At 37.9% G+C, this 26,527-nt stretch overlaps 1 protein-coding gene across 2 annotated transcripts in view; it reads left to right on the top strand.

Moving 5' to 3' along the window:
• PIP5K1B (phosphatidylinositol-4-phosphate 5-kinase type 1 beta) overlaps positions 1–26,527 on the top strand; it is a 103,374-nt gene that overhangs the window by 15,588 nt on the left and 61,259 nt on the right. The window contains exons 2-4 of one of the 2 annotated variants that reach the window (XM_061349242.1): positions 22,279–22,359; positions 22,550–22,693; positions 23,000–23,068. In XM_061349242.1, the coding sequence (XP_061205226.1) occupies positions 22,664–22,693; positions 23,000–23,068 (99 nt within the window). In that variant the 5' untranslated portion in view covers positions 22,279–22,359; positions 22,550–22,663. The remainder of the gene's footprint in view (positions 1–22,278; positions 22,360–22,549; positions 22,694–22,999; positions 23,069–26,527) is intronic. The other variant, XM_061349243.1, reaches the window with a different exon arrangement.

The raw sequence follows: 26,527 nt of genomic DNA, 5'->3' as shown, positions 1-26,527 counted from the left end.
TGGACAATGTGTTGTCCACTAGGACCCCACAGATCTCGCAGAGCTGCTTTCCAGCAGGTCAGCCCCTAACATGTACGGTGCATGGGGTTATTCCTCCCCAGCTGCAGGACCCTGCACTTGCCTTTGTTGCATTTCAAAAGGTTCCCACCTGCCTTTCTCTTGCCTGTCTAGATGTTTCTGAATGGCAACACAGCTCCCTGGGGTCCCTCAGCCAAGTCCTTGGTGGGGTAAGTTAACACTGGACCCAGTGTTGGCCCCCAGGGACACTGCTAGTTACAGGTCTCCAACCAGACTGTGCCACTGATCACGACCCTTGACACCTGCCATTCAGTCAGTTCTCAAGTCACCTCACCTTCCACTCATCCAGCCGGTACTTCCTGAGTTTGTCTGTGAAGATGTCTTGGAAGGGGGAGAAATACATTTTTTCAATGGGTGTCTTGTAACTTCCATGAGGTTTGATGGATACTGTGTCTTTGCCATTAAAATGAACTGTAAAGCTGCAAACACAAATCCTATGATTGTGTAGGTTTTTTGTATAAGGCATTGGAGGTAGAAACATAAGTTCAGCATATAAAGCCTAGACTAAAGAAGGTTTTTTTTTATTAAAAACTTGTGCTCAAGTTGTCAAGTTCAACTCCATGCTCTGAAACAAGCTGTCACTTAAAACCTGGGATATGACAAGAAAATGATGTCTCAGACCCTGAGAACTTTTGAGTCACTGCAGTTCCTTCTGGCAGAAGTGAGGAATACAAACTTTCAGCCCTTTATGTGAGAGATTGTTAAGGATTAAACAAAAAAAAGTAGCAAGTGCTGTGCTTTGAAGGGCTAACTGAAAAACAAGGAATACAGTATACTTAGCATAGGAAAGGGTAATGTCTTATGATGAGGGCTGCTATCCACATTGTGTGTTTCCTTTTGTCATTGTATCACAGTAGATTAGTGCACTCAGCCTGTTACTTGTCTGTATGCATGGTAAACAAACGCTGGCCAGGGACCTGCATGTGCTGTAGGGTTTCTAAGAAACTCCAGCAGCGCACAAAGTCAGTTTTGTCACCGTGAAGCATCTGTGTTGTGTAATGGATCTTGACAATGTATTTCATGTTGTATATTCCATTAAGTGACTTTTTGTTTGTGTCTGTAAATTACTGGAATATATTCTACTAAGCCACACATGTTCTGTTGACCTATAGCATTGTATGCATGTGAAAATTGGACATTGTGAGGATGGGACCTGGAATTCACTGAATAGTTAACAATCCAGCAGTGACTTTGGGAAGTTACAACGTTGTTCTTGACCCTTCCATCTGTTCATTTACCTTATTTTCAAGAGAATGAGGCTCTCTGCAGCAAAGGCAGACATTTCAGTGAACTAAATCCTCAGACAGTGAACTATCTTTTCAGATATGTGCAATGGCTATTATATGTAGAGGAGGAAAAATTACACCATTTGTTCTGGTTTTAGCTTTGTTGTGCTCACATCAGGTAACAAAGGCAGGTGACAGCAGCAAAAGCGAGCTTGTAAGGAATAGTATTCTAGGAAGCCTGGGAATGGTATGTGAGAGATTCTTTTATCTTTGCTATGTTCATCCTGTTCAGTTAGCACCAAGGATGATTAATACAGTCTTCTGTTAAAAATCTGTGTACAGAAGCAAAATGTATCCCCAGGTATCTGGACTTCACTGGGAAGAGACACTCCTATTCCTGCTCATCCAGAACTGCAATATTTTGGATGTGGTCCAGGAAATGTTGGCACTGCAGCTCCTTTAGCTCCTATTGACAAGGATTTTTTTCTTTTTTGTGTAGCATTATAGCCTAAGAATGCCAGTAATCAACAGCAGGTTTAGCTAAGCAAGACTTAAATGCAACAGAGAGTAATTTGTCTGTTTACTTGCTATGATAAAGATACAGATTTGAAAGCCTGGAGTCACTCAGATCTGATACTGTGTTGCAAATATTGTAACTGATTTTGAATATGTATAAAACTAAGTTAAAACCAATCCCTTTTTATGAAAAGTCACAGACTTCCAACATCAGCTAAAGTATTGGTGAGGTGACCTGTTACTCACTGATTCATAATTCATATTCTGTAATGGTTTTAATAAATATAGTAATACATTTGTTTTGATACTCTTTGTATTTCATATATTGTAAGAACATATCTTCTCATATGTAGGAATGTATCTTTCTTAGGTGTTGTGGCGTTCTGGAGAACATGCATCCCAGATTACAGTCTGATTGTAAATCCTCTCTCTAGAGCGTGGTGGTGAAGGTATGCCATGTAGATGCTCATGTACCCAAGAGTTGGGCCACTGAGCAACATCAGAACAACCAACAAGTGGATAAAGCTGCTAAAATTGAAGTGGCTCAAAAGGGCTTAGATTGGAACACAAGGGTGAATTATTTTTAGCCTGTTGGGCTCCTGGCACCTCAGACCATCAATGCAGAGATGCAACATACAGATGGGCTTGTGATCGAGGGGAGGACTTAACAATGGACACTATTGCCCAGGTTATTCATGATCGTGAAACGTGCTGCAATTAAGCAAGCCAAGTGGTTAAAGCCTTTCTGGTATGAAGGACAATGGCTGATGTACAAATATGGGGAGGCCTGGCAGATTGACTGTTTGTTACTTCCCTTATCATTATTATGTCTGTTGGTAGCAGCAGTGGTTTTATATTGTACCTTAGTACCGGACTGTTCTTATCTCAACCTGTGGAAGTTACATTCTTTTGATTCTTCTCCCCATCCCTTCGGGAGCGGGGTGAGGAAGAAGGTGGGGAGTAAGCAAGTGGCTGCATGGTTCCGAATTACCAGGTGGGCTTAAACAACAACAATGGTGTAGTAAAAAGTTAAGTTTTCTAACATTTTAGATACTACTTTTCAGTAAAAATCTATCTTTTTAAGTGTAAAAGAGTTATAGGGGAATGAATTATGTTTCCATTTATATGTATATCAACTGTATATGTGTGCATAAAAGCATTCTTCAGCTTACTTTTGAAGGGCCTTTCTGGACTCAGGTAGGGTTTAGATTTTGTGTATTTTCTTTTAGCTCAGTATACCTACCTATGGCTTAAATGTATGCTTTTACAGAGATGAAAAGCGTATGCTCTTTTCCTGTGTTTCAAAAATTGGCACTAAATATCAATGTTCTCAGATTTAAGTTTATTTCCAGTAAGTTTGTGAATACTTAGTATAGGTTTTTTCCTTTCCTGAATTACATTATGGAGGGGAAAAGAACTGCAAAGGAGATATTTTTAACCCTTATTTTCTTTGAAAATGTGGGAACAATTAAGGAGGTTCCCTCCCCCCCCCCCGCCCCCCCCCATCTTATTTTGACTCTTTAGGAACTTGAACACATCTTCAATGATTTCATTGTTCCGACTGTAGAAATTCCACAGGTTGCTTAGGCTGTAGAGGTCTGTACTGCGCTCCACATGGGTAGCTGTCTCTGCCACTTGTCCCACTGCTAGAAGGAAGTTCAGATGTCTTATAAGGTGCATAGGGATTTCTTGAAGTTGTAACGCAAGAAAGCTTCTTGTAAGCAAGTTAGAATTCTTATGTACTTGTGCTACTTAGACACTGGAATTGAAAAATGCTCTTAAATGTCACACTGTTGAAGCATTAATAAAGCTTTGCTGTGCAGTGATGAAACCAGTAAGCATTGTCTTTTCAGGTGTTCTTAGCTATAAAGCAAAGTGGGCAAAGCTGTGCCCCAGATGCTTGCAAACACTGATGCTTAAGCTTTGAGTTGCTCAGCCAAGAGTTTATGATAGGGGGAAAAATGAATTGAGACAGAAGGTGTTTCTCGGGTCTCTTGCCATCTAAGTGTGAGAAAGTGTAATGTACCCCTTTATAACATGTGAAAATGTGCCGAATTTTCAGGGTGCTTAGAGGTGAGGAACAAGGAGAATGGCAGGAGTGTTATGACATGCTTTTGTTAAGGGAATAAGAATTTGAGATGCTATACTCCCATGATTAGACATATCTTCTTGTCTTGTGGGCTCCAGGTTGTTGGCTAGCTAATTAAAATACAGACTGTTTTCCAATAAGAGATAGACCTATTTATTACCTGAAGATGAAGATTTTGATGATGTAGTATATGAGAATTTCTCATTGGAGGGAAGTTTCACATGTAAACCAGCTTTATATTTAAACTAACAAAAGTATTCAAGTAGTTTTTATATTCGTTGTTTCCTCAGGATTAGTTTTGCTGTTGCTATTCTATGTGGATACCTCTGCAGCTGTTGCAGTAAAGGTGAGAGTTTTGTTCAGTTTGTGACCTAGGTATGCCCACTTTTTTAAACAGAGCCTGGTTGTGCAAGCTGCTAGGCACCAGAGTAATTTTCTTAGGCCATAGTGGTGCAGGAAGTAAGGAAGACACATTTCTTCAGAAACAATATGCTTCTCTTATTTTTGAGCCATCTCTTGTGGTACTTGAACTTGTTCCTAATTGTATTATAAATGTTATCCAGAAAAAAACCTTAATGGACTGAATGTGGACTGTTCACGTTCACTTAGGCTTGGCACTATTGCTTTTTTGCCATTGTTACAGGCCCATGGAAATAATCATGCATGGTGCCAAGTGATAGGAGAAAACTGTATTGGGAAAAGTGTGCAGTGACAAAATTGAAGTGTAAGAATGCAGTGGTGAAGCTTGCTCATAAGAATCACACATACTGCAGCATACAGTCAAAATAATGTTGATTTAATGAGCTGCAAGGCAGTTCTTGGATGTATACCTCAAATTTAACACTGATAAAATGGTGCATTCTGCAGAAAGCCTATTCAGAATGTATTTGTGGACTATCTTCATGTTCAAAGATACTGACAAATTTTATTTGACGTGGAATGTTGCGGGTTAGGGAAAAATCATGCTGTATTTTTTTCCTTGTTATCAAATAATGTGTTTTTCTGGTAAGAATTATATAAGAATGAGCGGCAAAATGGGAAAAACAAATTAGTTTCAAGTTATCCTGAGAGCATTAGTATAGTTTAGTGGTGGAATTTGGAGGTTAAGGTAGAAATTGTCTAGCAGGAGTGTGGGTCAGTTGAAATGACTAGATAGTTCAGATGTTCAGTAAGAAACAGCACTCTGAAAAATCACATCTTAACAATTTCAACAAGTACATGAAGGAACAAACCAGATAAATAACCTTTTTGCAGCTATGAATTATGTCATTGTGTCCAGGATGATGCACTGTGAGAAAAATCCAGGCTTCTGCATCGTGTCTCCTCTTCTATGGGATGGGGAACAGAGACCTCAGGAATTGCGTGTTGAGTGCAGTAGTTCATGTTCTGGCCTTGCAACAGACAGTGTGTGACTGAGCTCTGTGCAAAAATACAAGAGGTAGACTCCTTCTGTGGTTATAAACTGCTAAACTAAAATTCACACATGAATGCTATTTGAAATCATAGCCATGAGATATAAATGCAGGTAAATCACAGTAGTTATTTGCTGTATTTCTCTCTCAGGGCCTACAGATAAAATTCTATGACTAGAAGAAAAATACTCTGTGTGCAACCATTCTCTGTTCTTTTAATCTGTGATCTATTTTACACAGTATGACAGAGGAAAAGAAAGCATAGTCAAGGCCTAGATGTCTGTGGTAAAGGCTCTCTATTATCACAAAACATGTTGCATTTAAGCCTTTTCCAGTTTATTGTGATTGTAGTTCTCATTCCTGTGAGGCTAATTTTGGCTTCTGATAACAGAGGTGGGGAAGGAGCTCGAAGTCTTTATTCAGTTTGCAAGAATAGTGTAACACAGAATTCTTGGCAAATAAGTACAGGTTCACATTTTGCTCCTTCAGCTGCTTCCGTTAGCTCATTGGTTCTTCCTGTAATGATCAAATTATCTCACACAGAGGATATGCAAAAAACCCTCTTTTTCTGTATGCAGATACTACTGTCTGCTACAGAACATTGTGCACCTAGACTTGCAGTTCTGTTTTGAATAGTAAAACACCATTTGGATTCTCACCAGGAATGTGGACAGTAATTCAAGCTTAGTTGCTTCACAAGGTTTTAAAGCATGCTTTACCAGCATCTCCTACTAAAGATCAATATGTTTGGAATAACTGTGCAGGAGATTATTTTCCAGTATTGGTAGAATGTACTGTAAAACACAGGAGTAGTGTTTAATACCTTCCTGAGTTCTACAGTATATTTGTTTGCTTTTGTAGAGGTTTCATCTGGTTATTAAGCTATAGAACTGAAGTGTTAACTCCTTTTGCTCTAATTTCTTGGTACCAGAATTCTTCGTATGCTTGCATTTCTTTTAGCCAAAATTATGCAAATGGGTAATAGTTTAGATTGATTCATCTGCAAGTATTGCTGTACTTGAAGTATTCCTCACAGAGATGCATCAAACTATGCAGCAACTAAAAGATTCATACACAGTGGTACATTTGGCTTTTTGTTCTTCATTAAAGAAATGACAGCAGAAAAAGATATGAGGTGATTGTCTTCAAGCCAGTGATACTCAACTGCCTGCTGAAAGAAGATTCGGAGGCTTGATAGTACAGATGTGAAGACTGCAAACTTTCTGAGAGATCTGTAGGTCCCTGATTGTTCTCTGTTTTGGCTATCTAAAATTAGAATTGTAGAATCATAGAATCATAGAATAGTTAGGGTTGGAAAGGACCTTAAGATCATCCAGTTCCAACCCCCTGCCATGGGCAGGGACACCTCACACTAAACCATATTACCCAAGGCCTTGTCCAACCTGATCTTGAACACTGCCAGAGATGGAGCATTCACAGCCTCCCTGGACAACCCATTCCAGAGCCTCACCACCCTAACAGGAAAGAATTTCCTCCTTATATGCAATCTAAACTTCCCCTGTTTGTTTTAACCCGTTACCCCTTGTCCTATCACTACAGTCCCTAATGAAGAGTCCCTCTGCTGGCTGGTTTGTTTCGATCTGTCTCCTCAACTTGACCATGGAATGATGCCATTTTGTTTAGGTAGTAGCAAACAAACAGGACAGGACTGAGTATCTCAAACCGTGTCTGTGAGATAAATATATATATCTGTGCTTCACAGTGAACTGACATTTATGTGTGTCAGGACACCTATATTGTCCTGGGGATAAAAATCAAATCTGTTTTCTTTGTTCTCTTCCCTACAGCAAAACTTCATACTATCAGCTCTTCATGGACTTTTTAAATGTATTTTTTGCCTTCCTTGAGTATCCTTTTGACTATTCAAAGTTAATGGCATTGAATGCCTGTTTTTAGCAGACCAAAGCAGAAAGCCTTTCCTATCCATGTATTACCTGTTAATATATATTTCCCTTCTACTTTTACTCCTTTACTGTTCATCCACTACTGTTTCATTTTGCTCCCCGTGTGACTGCGCACAACGTGTTGCTGACTCTCCCTCCCTTTCTTGTCTGTTTTTCTCTTTTTCTACTTTGTTAACTGTCTCAAACTGCTGGTTGTGTTCAGTTGCATCCTTCCTATCTGTTCTGTGTGTGAAAGTCTTCAAAGAGAAAGTTTGTTTTTCAGCTAGTTTTAGTTTTCATCCTGCAGTGAGACAGAAACACAACAAAGCAAAAGAGCAAAATGAAGGCTAGCCCAGAGAGGCAGAATTTCAATACCCTTGGCAACTTTATGAGCAAAAGAAGGATGCACCCCTTAAGGCAATACATGACATGCAGGTGTGAAATACCCCTATAGATTCCCCTTCTATCTGCCCACCCTGAAACATGTCAGCTCTTGTGCTACCTTAAACTTAGTGGTATGGAAAGAGATTCTTCCAAAGCTGTGCAGAGATCACTGAATTTAGGACCTGCTGCACCCATTGACTCAAGAGGCTGTTCAGAGGTAGATGTACCAACATGGGCAAATTGTTTGGTAGCTCAAATAATCGAAGTTTAGTTAATTAGAAACCCTCATTATTACTTCTGTAATCTGGAGAAACTCCCAAGTGAAGTGTCAACCAAAAAGTCTTGCAAGGACCTTTCTTTTACCTAGGGGAGAGTGCCTTACTGTCAGCTGCAGGGTTAGGCTGTGTATCTTTCCACATCACAGCCTCACTTCACATCATCCTAGCAACTCCTTCATCCTCTGGAGTGAAAATTCAAGCTTAGACCTGTATCGCCAAACCAGTACTTTCTGCTGAAAGACACTTGCTTTGAAGGGAGATACAGAGTGTCCAGTTTTTCTGGCTTTTATGCCCGTCCAGTGTTAGTCACTGCTAGTTAACAACAGCATTTTTTGATGTGGTACAGCACATTCAGCTTGGCTTTATGAGGCATCTTACAGTGTCTAGACTCCCTCTCCTGTCACTCTTGCACGTACCAGAGCATCTCAGTAAAGTTTTTTAGCTGATCTCCTAATCTGTTTCTCATAGTAATGGCCTTCTCTTAAAAGCATTTGGATAATACTTTGCTCTGCAAGAAGCTGTTTACACCACCATCACCATTTTTGTGACGTGCTGCTGCACCTGCTGCTGCAATGAAGAAGCCATCTGTCTGTCTTGTAGCTGTCCTTGCTGCTAGAATAATGAGGGGTAAGCATGCAGGGTGGTCTGGCTGGCTCTTAATTGTCTCACTATTTTCTTGCCCTTTATTTGGTGATCTCTAGTAACTAGTGCAGGGCTGCAGTTCAGTCCTCTTACCAATGGTACTGTATTTCAGGCAAAACTAAAGACCAGTGTCTTTATTTGCTTTAAAGTAAAAGCATAGCTTTTATAGTATTTTCTTTTCCTAATTATTTAATATTTTCTCTTAACTAATTAGTTCTCAGTCTGCTGAACAAGATACACAGCTGAGAAGTTCAGGGGGTAATGAGCAAACTGTCAAATATTGAAAAGCATTTTTTGATAAAAATATTTCAACATATGTGCTGTTCAGCATACTGATTGTTGTTTTTTTTAGTCACCTGGTAAAAAGCAACTGGTAAAATCGTAGGCCAAAAAAGGTATTTAATTTATTTAATCAGCTTATTTATTAATTCCAGCTGATTAATGCCAAGTAAGGCATATCAGAAAGTGTATTGCATTGTATAATTTAAATTGTAAGAACACTCTGTTCCTGTGAGAACATATTAATTTAACTGGTTTTTTTTTTCACTTCAGTTTATGAAAACTTTATAATGTTCATAGCCACTGACTGTATTTTATCTTGTTGGAATTTTATTCTCTTTCTAGTTAATGATTCATAGGCTAGTATGCATTAGACAAAAAGTGTGATTAATGGTTTGGATGTTTTTTTTTTGTTTTGTAGGGTTTTTGTTTTTGTTTGGTTTTATTGGGTTTTTTTGCCTTTCCTTTCTAAATGCTGAAAACTATTTTTACCTTTTGAAAACCATGGTGTGGGCCATTAACTGACTTACAAATAATACAGTATGCCTCTTCTACTTATAATGATTCTCCTAACCTGGTTATAATGATGCATTGAAAAGTGTAGATAGTGTTTCAGAGAGCTTCTGTGTGAAGGAAGGAGATTCTTATTCAGGTTTCTCAAGAATTCAGAGACCTCTTTCATTTGTGAGAAATCTTCCACTCATATTCCCTGGAAGGACTGACAGGTTCTGGTCTGTTCTCTTTAAAATTCAGTGATGTCAGGCTGTGTATGGTTCTGCTGCAAAGTGCTCACCCACTGTTTGCTCTTGCTGCTGGTGGAGAGCTGTCTCCTTTTAGTTTTAAGTCCCTTTCTCATTGTGTTCACTATATTTATTTTTTTTTTAATTGAAAAATCTAATTCATGTGAAGATGTATCCATTGCTTATAGTGATAGCTTAAGATTTTTAATGTACCCGTATGTCCTGGGTTTAGCAGTGGCAGTCATTTTTCTCTTTGTTGGTAGCTGGTGCAGTGCTGTGTTTTGACTTTTGGGCTGGGAACAGAGCTGATAAAAATGGTGTTTTGGTTTGGCCAAGGCCTTTGTGAGCCTCATGCTCTGCCAGGGAGGAGGGAAGCTGGGAGGAAGCAGAGACAGGACACCTGACCCAAACTGACCAAAGAGGTTTTCCATACCACAGCACGTCATGCCCAGGATGTAACTGGGAGTTACCCAGAAGGGCTAAGGGGACTGCACGGTTGGAGGAGGTATCGGTTGGTGCTTGATCGGGCTGGGGGGGAAAGTTACCGGTCACCTGGTGGTGAGGTGTTGTATTCTCTTCTCTTGTTATTTCCTTTATCATTACTATTATTGGCGGTAGCAGTAGGATTTGTGTTATACCTTAGTTACTAAACTGTTCTTATCTCAACTGTGGGAGCTGCATTCTTTTTGGTTCTCCTCTCCGTCCCTCCAGGAGTAGGGGGAGGGCAAGAAGGGGGAGGAGTGAGTGCACAAACTGTCTGGCAGGGTTTAAACCACGACACCATAATATTTCAAGCTAGGTTATTAAAAAACCCAAACAGCTAGCTGTTTACAGAGAACTCCCTGGGGAGGAAGACTAATGTTTATATATTATTTGTAGACTTGCTTTTTTAATATATATACAAAAATGTTCATGTTAGTGCAATTAATGTGGAGTATAAACCATGTCTAAAAAATAATGGAGTGTTTCACACTGGCAAAAAAAATAATCAATAATGACTTAATTTTACTTTCTTCCTGACAAAAATATTGAGGGATAGGTTTTTCAATTTGGTTTGGCCAAGTGGAAGACTGTTGGAAAACAATTCACTTATATTATTTGACTGTAAAAAATGACTTTAAAATGTTTATTTGAAAGCATTTTTATCACCATTTAAAAATTTTCTGGCTATGTTTCCATACCTTAAAATATCTGTACATATACCAAGGTACACCTCACATTCCGTAATGTTAATAGGATAGGTATGCTGATGTGGTTTTGTTTCTGAAAGTACTCTACAAGTATATTCATAATCTCAGATGAATACCAAATTCAGCACACTGTCAGGTGACAAAGGTGGTAGGTTGCTCATTCTGGTCTGCCCATCCAAGTCTTCTGACTTGCAGAACAGCAGCACACAGTTCCTTGTAAAGGCAGTAGTAACCTTTACGTGTAAACAGCCACATGGCGAGAGAATGCAATAACTTTTTTAAAATACTAAGAGTTCTTTCGGTGCAGTTAGTGGTACAGTTGTAGTCTAGTGCCTGTAAAATGGCTGTTTCAGTTTGATGACAACTAGACAACAGCAATGACAAACAGCAGCTTTTTCTTCATATGATGAGCAGTTCTTTCTTTGTTTTCAGAATTTCATTTTATTGTATTACTCTTGGGTTTTGAACTAATTTTGTCTAATGCAGCTTCTGATTTTTTTTTTTCCCTTTGTTGAAGCTTTCTCTGTAGTTTAAAAAGAATCAAGTTAGAAACCTTATCCAAACCAAGAATGCTCCAGCTTTTGTGCTTTATAGGGCATTTTGTAAAAATGGGCTGATGGTCTCCCTTTCCATAGCTTTGCAAGTGATTTGGAAAAGGTCTCTGAAGAACTTTTGCTCTAATAAACTATGACCTCTTAGTCTAAGAAAAGGAATTTTGATGATGTAGTTGTTCTGTGCTGAGAATGAATTTTTTTTTTAATGAGAATGATTTTTTAAATCTTTTAAGTGAGAATGCTGAAAATGATTTTTTTTTATCGTTCTCAGGAATAAACTGAACTTTCTGTTAAACTCTCACTAAAATTAAATTGGAGGGGTCCAAGGAAAACTACTTCTAATTGCAGCTCAACTTTCCTGAAGGAAAATAGTGGGGTTTTTTTAATAAGTCATAATAAATTTTATTATTCAGTGCAGTACCTTAAAGTGTCTTTCATCTAAATTTAGAAATAACTTTCGGATTTGATGTTTACATCAGTCTGTTACATGCATTCTTGCATGACCTTATTTTTCACAAAAGCTGGCACCTGAAAAACAAGTTGCTGTTTAAATATGCATTTGGAAACATAACCTTAGATGTGTGTTACTGTGCATATTGCCCCCAAGCTAGTCTTGAGTTTAGCTCTGGTGCTATTGCCCAGCCTGTTGGGCTGACACTTCTCTCCCTCAGTCTAGCTTCCTGGTTTTGTCACAAGTGGACTTCAAACTTTGAGGTTATGCAAAAGTATGTGAGTGATTGAAGCAACTGAGACAGTTGATCTCTCATTCAACATGGGCCTGATGTGTTGCATCACATTTCCTCATCTCCTTACAAGCCTTTGCGTTTTCTCAAGGGAGTCCATGTAAAAGCTGTGCTTGTCATTGTAAGGAGCTCCATTATGATTAGTGTTCTTTGGTAGATTACTTTGTTAGTTTAATTGTCTGGGTGAATTCTCCTGGGGCTGAAGGAGCACTGGTGGCATAATAAGGATGCTAATTAATGCATGCTTGGAAGGCAGGACCATGGCCGCACCAGCTTGGTTCAACTGAAATTGTTGCAGGTATACAGCCTGAGTGGTACATGGTGATACTGTGGAAACTGTGAGAAATCATCACAGGGTACCCAGACCATTCCCTTCCTTCAAGACAGTACCAACTACATTTAAAACAGGTGCCTAATCTGTCAAAAAATCTCCAGTATTACCTATCAGATTTTCCAAGGTAGTCTGTTCCACTCCTAGGCTTTTTGTAGCTGTATGGCGGTGCCCTCAAGTGGATACAGAAATAGGATTTTGAAGACTTGAATTTCTTAGATAATGTGGCTGCTGTTATGAGAAGCTTAACTTAGCTACTCTTCAGTAATAGCTCTATGTATTAAATTTGAACTTGTGGGACCCAGGGTAAGAAAGCATAGATAACTTGAAGATCATGATAACCCACTTCAACACTGAGCTTAGTGTTTCTACATCACATCCTTCTGCAAATTTTGTGATTGATTACATGCTAATATCCTAATGGACTGAATAATTCCCTGTAGTGTTTCACGTCAAATTTGCTGTGGGGAACTGATGAACAAATTACGCCATCTGTTTTAGTTCATGTGAATTATTTTAACCACAGCTTGTGTGTTGTCCACTCAACAATCTTTTTTGAAATGTTCTAAGCAAATAGTTCCTATTATTTTTCTTCATGATATGCTCAGGTTATGTTTGCATAGCAATTTTGAGTTGCTGAATTAAAATGCAGTATAGCTGACCTTTTGCTGCGGTGGAAAAAAGCGGATGAGTAGAGAAAAAAAAGGTCTCAAAGAGCATTACAACTGTTGTGAGGTTCTTGTTTCATAGGTGTTTCTCATCATACTAATTTGCTCTGTGCTTTTCTGCCTTTGATCTTGCTTGTTCACTCTATGCTTTTTATACTTAGCCTTATCTGTTTGACCTATTTCCCTCCTTTATTTATTTATTAATTTATTTTTATTAGGATTATTTCTGGAGTTTTAGATCACTAAAGTTGCTGATGTTTGACTGAATTCCTCTTCTATATTATTCCTTTAGAAAATAAGTAACACTTCCACTGACCTCCTTTTCCCCTTATATGAGATTTCATTCCCCATGGATCTTACCTACTGATTACATGAGTGATGCAGCTTGCCTCACTTTCCCTCCAGAAATCATGACCACAATGTTAAGGGATTCCTGACATTCAGTTATGCATGTACTGTCAAAGGCAAATGTTGACATTTCCCTCTAATTGTGCTTTTTTGCTTTCTTAATCAGCCATTTGTCCCGACACACTGCAGTATCTCGTCAGGCAGCATACATTGTGTGGCAGTGTTATCCCGAAATACAATGTCTGGTATGTGTTAGTAGCATTACAACCATTACTGTATCAAAGTTGCCAAGGTAGAAGAGCATAGCTCTGATTCTGGACTCTGCAGTGTGTTTTTGCCTGTGCCGTTCGCTGTGATACTGCTATTTTCTTCTAATGCGTACAGCTGTATTTGGTTTGCAGATGTTTCCCTTTGTACTTATTTAAAAAAAAAAATAATCCCATAAAATCTTGACCATTTTTATTAATTTGTTACTTCAGTCGACTTTACAGAAAGATTGCTTGCCTTCTGAAAGCTACTGTTGTTGGCACATAAAATCTCAATTACAAAGACATAAGGAGCAATGGGGAGATCTGGCTATGTACAAATATGCCTTTATACTTCATATGCTTTTAGTCTGTTACAAAATAATGAGAAATTAATGAGGCCATTTAACTTTGTGAAAGGAGAGCCTGTTACCACTTTCTGCAACACATACAATGTGTTATCAGTTATGTCAGGGACCAAATGTTTGTTCTTTCTGCTGCTGGTCTGGGATCAGTGATTTGGTATAGTCCCATAGTTCTTAGTACATGAACACCATCTACTGTACAATAGAAGTTTTCTCTGCTTTCACAGTTGGTTTCTGGAAGTACACAAGAGATCCCTCAGTGCTTCTGAGACAAGCAGAAAACACAGCAGTTGACAACAGAGGTTAAATAGTTCTAATAGGCAGTAGAGAGTAAGATTTAAGACTCTCAGAATGAACCTCTAAATTTGGAAATTCATGGAGGGGAAAAAAAAACCCCACCTTTTCCTAAAGGGCTTTCAAGTTACCTTTGAGATGCAGAACTTAAAATTACAGACTTTACAAATGGAAAACAATGTATTTTGCTGGAGGAACACAGTATGGTATGTTTCCAAGGACTTCTAAACTTTGATTCCTTTAATAAATTTGCAGTTTTATTTGCATTGTTGTAAGCAAGTTTCCATCTGAAAAACCAGATATTATTTTCAAAACAAAGAATGTGATTGTAACAGAAAATAACATATGTAGCTATAGCTTGTGCTGTTATTGTAAGGCTGTTACTATGACTCTGGATATTACAGTTGTAGTCTGTTTTGCCTCAGGGAGTAGCATTTTAAATAGGAGAGGGCAGGACTCTTCTAAGTTGTCAAATCTTCTGGGTAATTAAACTGTATTCTGAGTATTTTTAAACTTTGGTGGAGGTAGTACTTGCTGAAGTTCTACCTTTTTATTTGGGTTCCCTTTCTGAAAGCTAAAGAAGTATAGGTGATCTGACACTTCTTGCAGTAAATCAAAGCATTACAATATAAGCATATATAGTTTTTACTATAAATAATACTGGTAAATTACTAATTACTTTTCAAATTCAAGCTGCAAATTAAAAATAGGTGGTACTCCTATTACCACTTTTTTTTTTTTTTAAATTTCAAATACTGTGCTGTATTCCTGGAAATAGGGGTCACTGTAGAAATCAAACACTATCAGGATCTTAGCCTTGTACTCTGCTTGGTTACTGGGAGCCTAAAAGATCTGTCAGGGCACTGAAGCTAATGTGCGTTATTAAGCTAAATAAAGGTGGTATGAACAGCTGAAATGACTTAGATTAGATGTACAGTCTGAACGGCAATTTTGTGATGCTTTTTGCTAGCTGCTTTCTCTGTAGCCTTTGTGCTGTCCTGATGTTATGAAGACCATGAGAAGGAGGATGAGACTTTTTCCATTTTACTTTATATGTGAATTTAATGACTTTAGATACTACTTCTGGTGCACATCTCCATCTTTATTTTTGAGGCTAATTTTAAAAAAATTAAAAAAAAACCAAAACCAAAACAAACAAAAAAACCAAACACAAACCAAAAACCTAATTATATTTATAAGCTAATTGGGGTTTGAAACTGGACAAAGTGAGCAGGGTTGTCTTAGGAATAATAACTTGCCAAGGTAACAGACCTAACCGGTTTTTTTCTTCACTTTCCCCCCCATTCTCCATTAAAATTCATGCAATTTGTTTTTCCTGCCAGAAGAGATTTTTTTATTATTATTATTATTGCCACCATTATTATTATTAATTTATTTATTCATTTATTGGTGGTATCTATGATGCAGTAGAAAATTTGCTCTGCTTTCACAGTTCGTGTCTGGAATCACTTAAGAGGTCCTTCAGTGCTTCTGGGAAGAGCAGCAGTCGTAACAGTTGACAGTAGAGGTCAAATAGCAGGCATTACAAGATAGATTAAAAACTCTGAGACTGAAGTTCTGAATTTGGAAAACTTATGGAGGAAAAAAGAGTTCAGATTTTAATCTTTCAGAATTTCTAATTCTTGTTCAGTGAATTGTAATATCTAAACATTTATTTCATTCTCAGGATATATTGGTTTAAAAATACATACTAACTTACTGCTTGGATGTTTCAGGTATGTTGATCTCAGATGGCTACATGAATTCTGGCACAAAGAAGTGAATCCATTCCACAGACCAGTGTTTGGTATAAACAAAACAACAACGTTAAATGACATGACGTTTTTGGAGAGGTGGTTGAGTTGTGATGACTATTGAGAAAGCTGTAGAATATTTCATGTATTGCCTTTTTTCTTACTCTGTGCGCTATACGAAATTATGCTTCATTTCACTTGTTCGTGTCTGGTTATTGGCACTCTGCCTGGCAGTGCTTGCAGGTTCTTTAAACTCCACTCTGCATTGTCTGACCACCTCAAAATGAACGCTGTTAAGTCATGAAAATTACAGTCAGCATTGTTTTAAAGCATAAAGAAAAGTTCTGAAAAGAAGCTAAAACGTAATAAAAACATTTTAGGTCACAGTTTGCCAACAATCCATCTGGCTCCTGAGCTTTCTATCTGTCACTGAAAATCTGGAGAATAAAAGTCCTTAATAGCAATGTAGCATTAAGAAGCATGTATTATTGATTGCGGCACCAGATGCACGGGGGATACTTTCACCTAGCATGCATGTCAGTTCTTACAAATTTCTTACAAGTTTCTCACTTCATGAGGAATGGTTCCCAGTTCAGTGAGCTGAATAGGCAAAGAATGTTCTTTTCCCTTCGTCTTGTTCCTTTTTGACATATGTATGGCTTTGTTTAGTTAAGGTCCTTGGCAGTTTGCTTCAGCTAACAATCAGTAAAACAAGTCCTCTCTTGTCATAACCATTCTATGATGCTGAAAATAATGCAGTGCAAAAAATCTCTGAGGTTCCTTCTCCAGTTCCTGTTCCCAGGAACACCCAGAAGTATGCTGACTCTTTTAACTTGATTTCTTGTGGAAACAACATGCATGTATGCAATTTGTATGTGTGTTGGGAGGATGTTTAGCATATCCTCAGCCCCTTCCTTTGCACATAATCTTTTATAAATAGTCCTGCGAACACATTTACTGGAGAGAGGGGGGAAAGCTATTGTCAGTTCGGGGACCTGAATTTGTCAAATATATTTGACCCTACTCCAAAGTACCAGCAAGGAAAAACAGACAAGGCGAGATGCTAATCTGATTGGGAAAACTGGTGCTGGTGGTGCCACCTATCATATATTAGGTGACAGAGAATCCAGACAGGAGGGACACTTTACAAATGCGTCATCTGTGAGAGAAGTTTGTTAAGAGACTAAAAAGGTGTGAGCTCGTCTTGATCATCACAAGCAAGTAAGGGAGTTAGCTTTACTAATGTATTTTGAGCTTGAAGCTACTCCCCTGTAGCTCCAAGAATACCATGAATAGTTTTGGGGCGCTTGGGATGGGGATTGCAAGAGGACAAGTACTTAATAATTTTGCATTAATGGATATGTGTTAATGGATTTCTTCCTACTGTAAAGCATTTTTGGGTTTAGAAGTTCTTTCCATTCCAGCATCGCTGTTTAAGATTTCCAGTTTCACACTTGTGGATGGGAACCTAGCATGAGAGTTGATTACCTCTCATGACTGAGAGACGTAACAAAGTATATTTTCTTCCAAAGTGTATTCCATGGAGTATATATGTTTATGTTCATTGTGACTGTTGGGAAAATGCAGGAAAACACAGGTGTGCAGTTGTGCTATGACCTTTATACTTGACCGCACTGGGGCGCCTGGACAACAGTGAGATCATGAGAAACTGCACGGCCGCACAAATGAACAATTACTGGCATAAAGCCGGTTGGCTTTCTAAGGGTATAAGAGCAGGACCCTCTTGTATCCAAATCCAAAGCCTTACCTATGGGTGTACGCACCACATAGGAATTTTCCTAATTACCTGAGACTCCTGGCATCAGCAGCTTCCCAGCTTGAAGCCTGGGCCTGGATGATGTTTCAGTGGTAGCCGGTAATATATTTCTTCCTAATCTCTGTTCTTTCTATCCAGCAATGATTTGATGCATTCCTAATTTTCCTCCGTACTTTACTTATATGGATATATATATATATATATCTAATTTGCTTTGTTACACTTATTCACTATATAGAGAGATATATACCTGATTCATGTTAGTGTGCTTATTTGCTTTAGTGTGCATATTCACTTCAGTGTACTTGTTTAATTAACTGTGCATATTATACAGCTCAATGTAGTCATTTTGTGGCTTACCCTTCTTGTTAGCAGAACAACACTGGAGCTGAAATCTACTAGTGTATGACTGTACCCCAAGTGGTTTGATGAAAGCATGTTGCCATATAGATCTCCAAGTCCTTTTAGTGCATTGAGGCACTGACTACTCAAGCTACTTTCACAGGAAAAGTATGACCATCAAATCTTACCAGTAAAGGTGACTTATGCAGTGAACAAAGGGCTGTGATTTTCATAGTTGTATTAATAGATGTTGCTTTGAAGTCATAATAGAGGAGTGACAAAGGCTACAAAGGAACTTAATTTGATGACTCTTTTAAATGGAGTCTTGTGTTGTAAACTTCCAGTTACATCTCTATTTTTTCATCTGCTGCTCAGTTAACATCCTTAATGTGAATTTAAGATAAGATTCTGGGGGTCTTCTGCCTTTGTGGGAGAAGAGAACTGTTTAAGGAATAGAAAATGCCTATCTCTAATAAATAGGTTGTCTGAAATGTAGGGAAGTGTAAGAAACAATTTTCTGGGGGAGTTCCAAAATTTCTGTGTTCCATCCCAGTGCAATCACTTACCAAAACAAAAAAAAAAAGTGTTTCCTGAGAATCCAGTGGAGTGTTTCAGGCTCTTAAGGATGAAAAATGTGCACATGTGCACCAAACAGTCTATTTTATTCATATGTTAATGGTCTTAAACAGGCATAATTTCTTCTTGTATTCTTTAACTTCTGGTATTCTTCCTGTGCCCACTGGAAAATTTTAAGTGCCATTTTCGTTTTTTGGTTTTTTTTTTTTTTGTTTTGCCTCCTCATATTTAAAGTGATAGATTATGCCAATTGAAGAGATAGCAATAAATTTTCTTTCAAATGATGTTTCTCTTTCTGAATGTACTCACCACTGTAGAAATGCCAGCAGTACACCTGGGGAGATGTCTGTCTTCAAAGCTAAGAAAACAAAATACATATTTTAACTGTCATCCAGGACATCCATGTGATTTCTAAGTAGTATGTTTTATCAGTGCTTTTGAAAAATGATTTATCTAAGAAAATTAATTGAAGATGCCGAGAAATGCATTCTTTAAAAAAATACTTTTTGGTAATGGACAGAAGGCAGAACTACTTTTTGGTTTGATATATTAATGTATGAGGCCTGTAGATACCTAGATACAGCATTTGTCATGGATACTGGCTTTCATTGAAGTTGGTAAGAGTTCTCAAATTTGCTTGATATTGAGCTGAAAGGCCATTCAAATGTCAGTATCTGTTCCTGTGGGCTGGGCATAAGCAATTAAAGTTGTATTAAAACAGATAGTTGCGTATCTACAAAATGAATGCCTTATGTTGTCAGTAACAGGTGAATTTCTGATATGTAAGGATAATGCAGTTAAAAATTCCAGAACAAAATAAGAGGAGCTAGGTAGGAAGCTTGCATTTGCTGTCTGTCACCTCAGTTACCAAAACTGTGCTGCACGGTGGGCAGGGCAGTGCTGAAGTAGGCTTCTGGCTAGGCAGAGGAATTAAAAAGACACCGTTTAAGAAGCATACAATTCAGTGTTTTAGTATGAGAAACTAAACTGTAAAATGCAGATATTTTTATTTAAAGGTTGCAGCACATATTGACTAGGTGTGATTCTTTTAAGTCTGCATTTAGGGCAAGGAGATGTTCTGAGCAGAGAGTTGGAATTCAAGACCGTAGGCTGGGGAGCTGAACATGTCATGCTAGTTTTTGCAGTGAATAAGACTCGTGGCCAAAATGTTGACTCTTCAAGAGCATTGGGGAAACGTACTCTTTAAATTCTACTGAACTTCAGTGTTTCCCTTTTTTTGGTCATCAGGTAGGGTGTGTGGCATCTAAAAAGCTAAAGAGGAGATCTATAGCCCAGTTTGAATACTTAGTGTTTTTGAGACAAGTTCTCCTCCACTACACCCCCCACACCAGCCTTACTTTATTGTGAACCTGCCCTTTGTCAGATATATGGAGAGACCCAATGCTTTTGTTAATAATAGCTTCCTGCTATTTTAATAAATAAATAAGTAAATAGTTGTAGCTTAGCTTGGAAGTGGGTCAGTGACTAAGCTGTGACCTGTCTTAGCGTTGTTAAACCTCAGAAGAACTGTAAGTAGTTCTTGCTATGCATATTACTAAGCATGTGATAAGGCACCCTGTACCATTCTGGTAGCTGCAGAGAAGGTGAGACAGAGTCATACTTGCTTTCAAAAAAAAATTGGAAGCATGGAATAGGAGACAGTTGTCACATCAGAGATCTTGAAAAGATGTTTAACATAACCCCAGGTAAGCACAGGTGTTTCTCAGACAATTAGAAACTGAAATAATTCTATTTTAGATGTCTCTAGGACTGAAATAAACCACCATAGATAGGAAAAAAAATTACGTTCTGTGGGTTTTTTTTGAGTTTTTGTACTTGGTAATTGCTGAACTTGGGACCTCCGTCTGTTTTCCTATCCTTGGCAGTATTACAGGGGTGTATTTTCACATGAATGAAGTGTTCTTGAATAAAGAACAAGGAACAAACAGGCTTTTCTTCCCTGTTCAGCATGAGTGTTTTCTTCAGCTAACTTCTTCCTTAAAGAAGGTTTGCATGTTACATTCATCTTTGACTTTTGCTGCAAATGCATGATCGTATTTTAGAAAGCTTTGGGAGTAGTAGAATGTCTTACTCTACCAATAGTCTTGAGGGTTTGTGGAGAATAACAGTTTGGGGGGGTTTGGTGGTGGGTTTATTTTTTTTTAATCCAGGTTTAATTTTAAACAGTCATCTTCCTACCAGTGATTAAAATTACATTTATTTTCCTAGAAAAGCTGTTTTAACAAAAGTTCTTGATGCGTGTGTTCAGGCGCTGACAGAGTTGTAAGTATAGATTGATATGAATTAATATAGAATGTGTGAGTATAGGCAAGCTAGATAAACTGCACTCAGTTTTAAAAGCTACCAGAACTGAGTTGTTGTCTTTAAGTAGGAATTTGATTTATAGAATAATGCTAATGCACATCCAAGTAAAGGAATTACTGATTAAGATACATTAATTGCATGAAGGCTGCAAAGACTGTAGCTGGCTGCAGTAGAAATACACTGTTATGTAACATTAGAAAGGGCTTTTGAAAGGAAAAGTGTACTCAGAAAATCGAAAATCCAGGTTTCTATTTGTTGGGGGTTAGGGAGTGTTGCTTGGGTTTTGGATTTTTGTCTCAGGTGCAATTAATAGTCTGCTTCTCTGAAGAGAAGGAAAATACTGTTTTGAAGCCTTTTTTGAATAGTTTTCATACTGGTGTTATGTATACCTTTCAGATTACTGGAGAATTAAATTCAGTGAATGAGGCCTAGGAATATTTCTTTCTAATCAGTTTTTAGTTATGTGTAGGATACTATTTGTAGTGATTAAAGACAAATGAGATTTTTTTCCTTCCAGTGTGGTTGGGAAATTAAATTTAAGAATAGCTTTACTGATGTGGCTGAAAAGAGGTGCAGAAGATAGGAGGGAGAGCTAATTCCAAATAGGTATCAAATAATATCTGATTACATTATATTTTCTCATAGGTTTAGTCAAACCATGTTAATTATGAAATAGCTTACCTTGACAAGACTACTTGCAGACATTATGCTGATAGTAACTACCATTATGGAAAACTTCCAAAATGAGTTTATCTGGTGTTATCTATGACTATTCAGAGTGCAGTCTTCCAAACCATCACTTCTATTGCTTATCTTCTTGGGTTTTGTGGAATTAAAATATGGGTTATCCCGGGTGAGTGGACATACAAGGTTTAGTACTTTATTATTAAAGTCCTCATGGGAGAGAGCATGTAGTTACACAACACTCCACAGCATGTATGTCTGTTGCTCTACGTAAATGTTTTATTGCATGTAGTGAAATATCAATGGCAAAGGGAAATTAGACTGAACTGATTCTCTCCTGCGTAATACTGCTAGTTTCTAAGTACATTAAATGACCCATTAGTAACCAAGTTATTTGAGATGATTCTTAAAAAGCATCACTTGTAGCTGGATTTTTTGCTTGAGCTGAAGAATATTAGAAAAAGGAAATCTAAAGCCGTTCTGCAAGATACAAGTTTGTGATGGCGTAATTATAATAGATTTTTCTTCCAGTAGGTCTGGAAAACATTACCACGACGGGTGAATGGGTTGATCTTCACTCTCAGCTCCAGATGACTTGTCCTACTGTTTGTAAGGGTATGTGTAGTTCCATTGTGAAAGCGTTGGCAAGATCTAGAATGATTTTAAAATGTCCTTGTAGCCTATTGTTTTAAACACTTATAGTGACTGACTCAAGTGATCTGTCACTTAGTGGTTTATTCTTGATCTAGCATTGCTTTAGAGCCATGATAAGATGCAATGTCAAATATCTCATTGCTCCTTTAAGGAGATACAGTGTGTCAATACAGCCAAAGGCCTTGGACCTCTGAGACTTGCCACTGAAAATCTCGCTCACAAGCTTCATAGTTTTGCTCATCATTGTACTTTTCAAGATCATCTCATGCAGTCTGCTGAGGAGCAAGATTTCACTGTAAGTTTTTTTTGTAGACCTGCATACTGGTGTGGGGGAAAAAGAAATAGAGGGCTGTGTAGAATCAGTCATATGCTGGACGTATTCCTGGGGTAGTGCTGTTCTTTTAGTCTGCCTGAAAAATCCTTTTAGAAATATCCTAGATATGTCACTGATCTTGGAGACTTCCTGTCCTCTAAAAAGTTTGAATTTAGCAAAAACACAGTAATGAATTGTATGATTCATCAATTGTATGATGAATTGTATGACAAACAGTTACTTTTCTAAAGCAAGTACTTTGTTTATAACTTAAGCTTCTGTTGTTAGATGTCATCTGTTACCGAAAATGGAGATGTTACTGCTGGAAAGCCAAATGAGGAGAAAACATATAAAAAGGTAAATAAGACTTAAGATCTTCTCATTGCATGTTTTTCTCTTCATATTGGTAATTAAAAGCTGCCATAAGTGAAATATATTTCAGAACTGGGCTAAATACAAGAACAAAAAGAAATGTTCCATGGAGTTTTTCTAAGTACAGTATTCCTTCTGTGAAATCATACAGCATTTCTACCCACTGCAAGGCTGACTACTTAAAAGCTTGTTCAGTACAGCTTTAAAGTATACAGTCGTGCTAGACTGATGGAAATTCTTTGCTCTTAGCAACAGATACACCTCTGGGCATAAATACTGTTGTCAGAAATTTAGTACGGTAAGTTCCCAAATGCTTCGAATATTTATGGAATGTATGTGGACTACAGACCTACCCTACCACCTCCTCAGTCCATTGCCAAACAGTACACTTTTTGTTTGCTTTGCCTTTTAAAAAAGAAATGTTGATTAAGAGAAGACATATTTAATATAGTGGCATGCATCAAGGGTAGCAGCATAGGGCTATTTAGATGTTGTAAGAGTAGCTGATACCTCCTTTTTTGTCACTTGTTTTCTGAGACCAGCATTATTTGGGTCCACCTAACACTGCTGGTAACTAAGGGGAGCTACAAATGCACATATTCCTATATGTATTAACACAATCAAATTGTTAGTTGCTGGATTTGATCATTTTATTGACACAAAGAAGCGGTGATTTTTTTTTTATTTTTTTTTTTACTTAATTTCAGTAATCTAGCACAGAGATCCTCATGATCCTACAGTATGTGTCATGGGTTAGGGTTTTTCATTTCTGAGTGTTGTCTACAGCAGTGCTGGTGAGTCAAGGAGAATAATAAGCTACTGTTTTTTTTCTCCACCTCCTTTGTTAGCAATTACATTTTCAGTATCTGGGTGGCCTTCATGTTCCAGATAATTTTCTTAGAAATGAAGCAAAGCTTTAGAAAAAAGACTGGGGGGGGGGGTGGGGGGTTGTGTTGGTGTTTTTTTGTGGGTGTTTTTTGGTTTGGGTTTTTTTTGTTTTTGTTTGTTTGTTTTGGGGGGTTTGGTTGGTGTTTTTTTTTAAAGTCTAAATTGTTCTTGACATTTAGTACCAGAAAGTCAGAAAAGTTTGGTGCATGATGTGAACACTTGCAGTTTTATATTGCTGGACTAGACAAGACAATTCATGGAGATCCCAGCACAGATTAATTCCATTCCCGCAGTTGTCTTACATGTTCTTCTCTGTTCCTGTTCATCTCTAAATTCATAATATTCTAGAGGAAGATTTCTCACCATGACACAAACTACTCTTGTGTATTTACTGAAAATACTTCTCTGTCAAAACGTAGGATTCACAACCACGTCACACTGGGAGATCACAGTGACTGTCGTTTCCAAACTCTGCCTTTTTCCCTGTATCACTAGTTGTCTGTACATGTATCTTAATGCCAGTTTAATTCCCTTTTTTATACCCTCAGTTGTTCTGTGTTCAAGTTCCTGTGTTGCATATGCCCCATAGTTTAGTGTTATCAGCAAGTATTACCATTATGCTCCTGCTTTTTATGATAATGTTAATTAAAAAAAAAAAATAATCTTGACCCCACAATTTATCCATGCACTGGTTACTGGTAGCATGGTTTTGCTTGATACTTTCACTTTTTAACTATGTACTTCTCTTCTTAAGCTAAATTCCTTACAAACCTTTCACTTCCTATTAATTCTCACCTTCAGATACTCCATGTAGCACTGTTTCATACTTCTTACAGAAGTCCAGAGGAATCAGCCATGTATGTCTAGAAGGTTTGTTACAGGGTAAGCCTGACAGGACCTGTATTTGACAGAGGCATTTTATGTCATTTCCCATTTAATTCCCTATTTTTAGGTAACTTTCTTAAGGAGGTGTCGCTCTGTTTTTAAGTCTGGTTTACAGTTAAGTCCCTCCTGTCCTTTCTTACACATATCACATCACATTTCTTCACTCTTTTATACAGGTATTGCATTTACAATTCTCCAGTCATGTGTGTTTGCACTTGGTTTGTTTTGCTGGAGAATACTTGCAGTTCTTTCTTGTGACTTCCTCTGCCGCTTCCTCCAGAAATCTGGGTTGAGGAAGAGCTTGTTTCCTTAGCTGGTGCTTTTTCAGCTACTCGGGCAGTTCCTTTTCCCATTTACCACTGCCTTTGATTGCAGTGGAAACATTTAGGCAAGATCTATAGTTCTGAAGACCATGCTTGCTAACTCCTCATTGCTTCACTTCCCCTTTAAAATAAGTACACAAAAATAAACCAAAAAAAACACCAAACCAACCAACCGACTGACCAAAAAATAAAGCCTCCTAAAAACAAACAAACAAACAAACAAAAAACCCAAAAAACCAAACAAAAAACCCCAACATTATAAAAGTGAGGAAGTTGTGCTGTTCACCTTTGAAAAGCAAAGGACAGTAGGTTGGCTTGAACTGAGGCGATTCTGGTTTTTACTCTGCTCTGACCTTTAATATATAGCAGAGTAACTGCTGTTGAGGTGGGACTGAGTAAGATTAAAAAGGACTGTGTGACTTGGGGGACCTGTGGTACTGGTGTGTATCTTTGATCTAGAATATTCTTTTCAGTGATATGGTGTCCTGAAAAGATCTGGTACCTGAAGTTGTGTCAGAGCAATAGTATAGGTGGAAGCAGAAGGGATAACTAGCACATAGTTCAGAAATACAGACAATAGAAGAGTTTTGCAATGTCAGGTTTTATGTGGGTAATTTAAGGGGTTTCTGTGATAATTCTTGGAGATAATCATCCTGAAATGTGACAGTTTCAGTCTCCACCCCACCCCAGGTAAAAGGTCGCTGTTGCAAAGCAGATGGATTAGTGAAGGAAGAGTTAATGTCATCCTGCTGTCAGCCTCTATTGTGGGACCCTCTGTTTCCACATGAGGACTCCGTGACAGTAACTCTGTCTTGAGCTGTGTGAGGTTTGGTCTTAACTTCAAAGTCTTCCTTGAGATCATCTTCTCATGGTGCCTCTATCCCTCACATCAGTTGCAGAGGCACTTGCTGATTCAGGATTTGCAGTCATGTGGCAAAAAGTTTACGGTACTCAGGCATATGCTAGAGTATTTATAATGCCTAAAATAAAACCAAATCTCTAAGGATAAGGGGACCACTGATACTGCCCTGCTGAATGGTTACATTTTCCTTGTGTGGGGTGGGAGGCGAGAGAGACAATCCTCAATCTGATCTAAAAAGCAAAATAGCCTTTTCTTTCAAACATTTTTCCATTTAGCTTAAGTGTACCATGTCCATCTTTAATAATAGCGTGCAAAAATTATATTTATGCAGCTTTAGTTGTGTGTATATATATATATATATATAAATACATACAAGCAGAAAAAGTGCTGCATGGAAAACATCTGTTTTGTTATGTAAAATCCAGTGACCTGTAAGAAAATTAGAGACAATAATTGCAAATACTTGATTTCCCCCCCCCCCAGTGT

Source organism: Neopsephotus bourkii, unplaced genomic scaffold (assembly GCF_033783945.1).
Source record: "Neopsephotus bourkii isolate Nb327-2 ecotype Australia unplaced genomic scaffold, CSIRO-AGI_Nbou_v1 NB_388, whole genome shotgun sequence".
NCBI classification, from domain to species: Eukaryota; Metazoa; Chordata; class Aves; order Psittaciformes; family Psittacidae; genus Neopsephotus; species Neopsephotus bourkii.
This window is presented reverse-complemented; position numbering and strand designations above follow the sequence as displayed.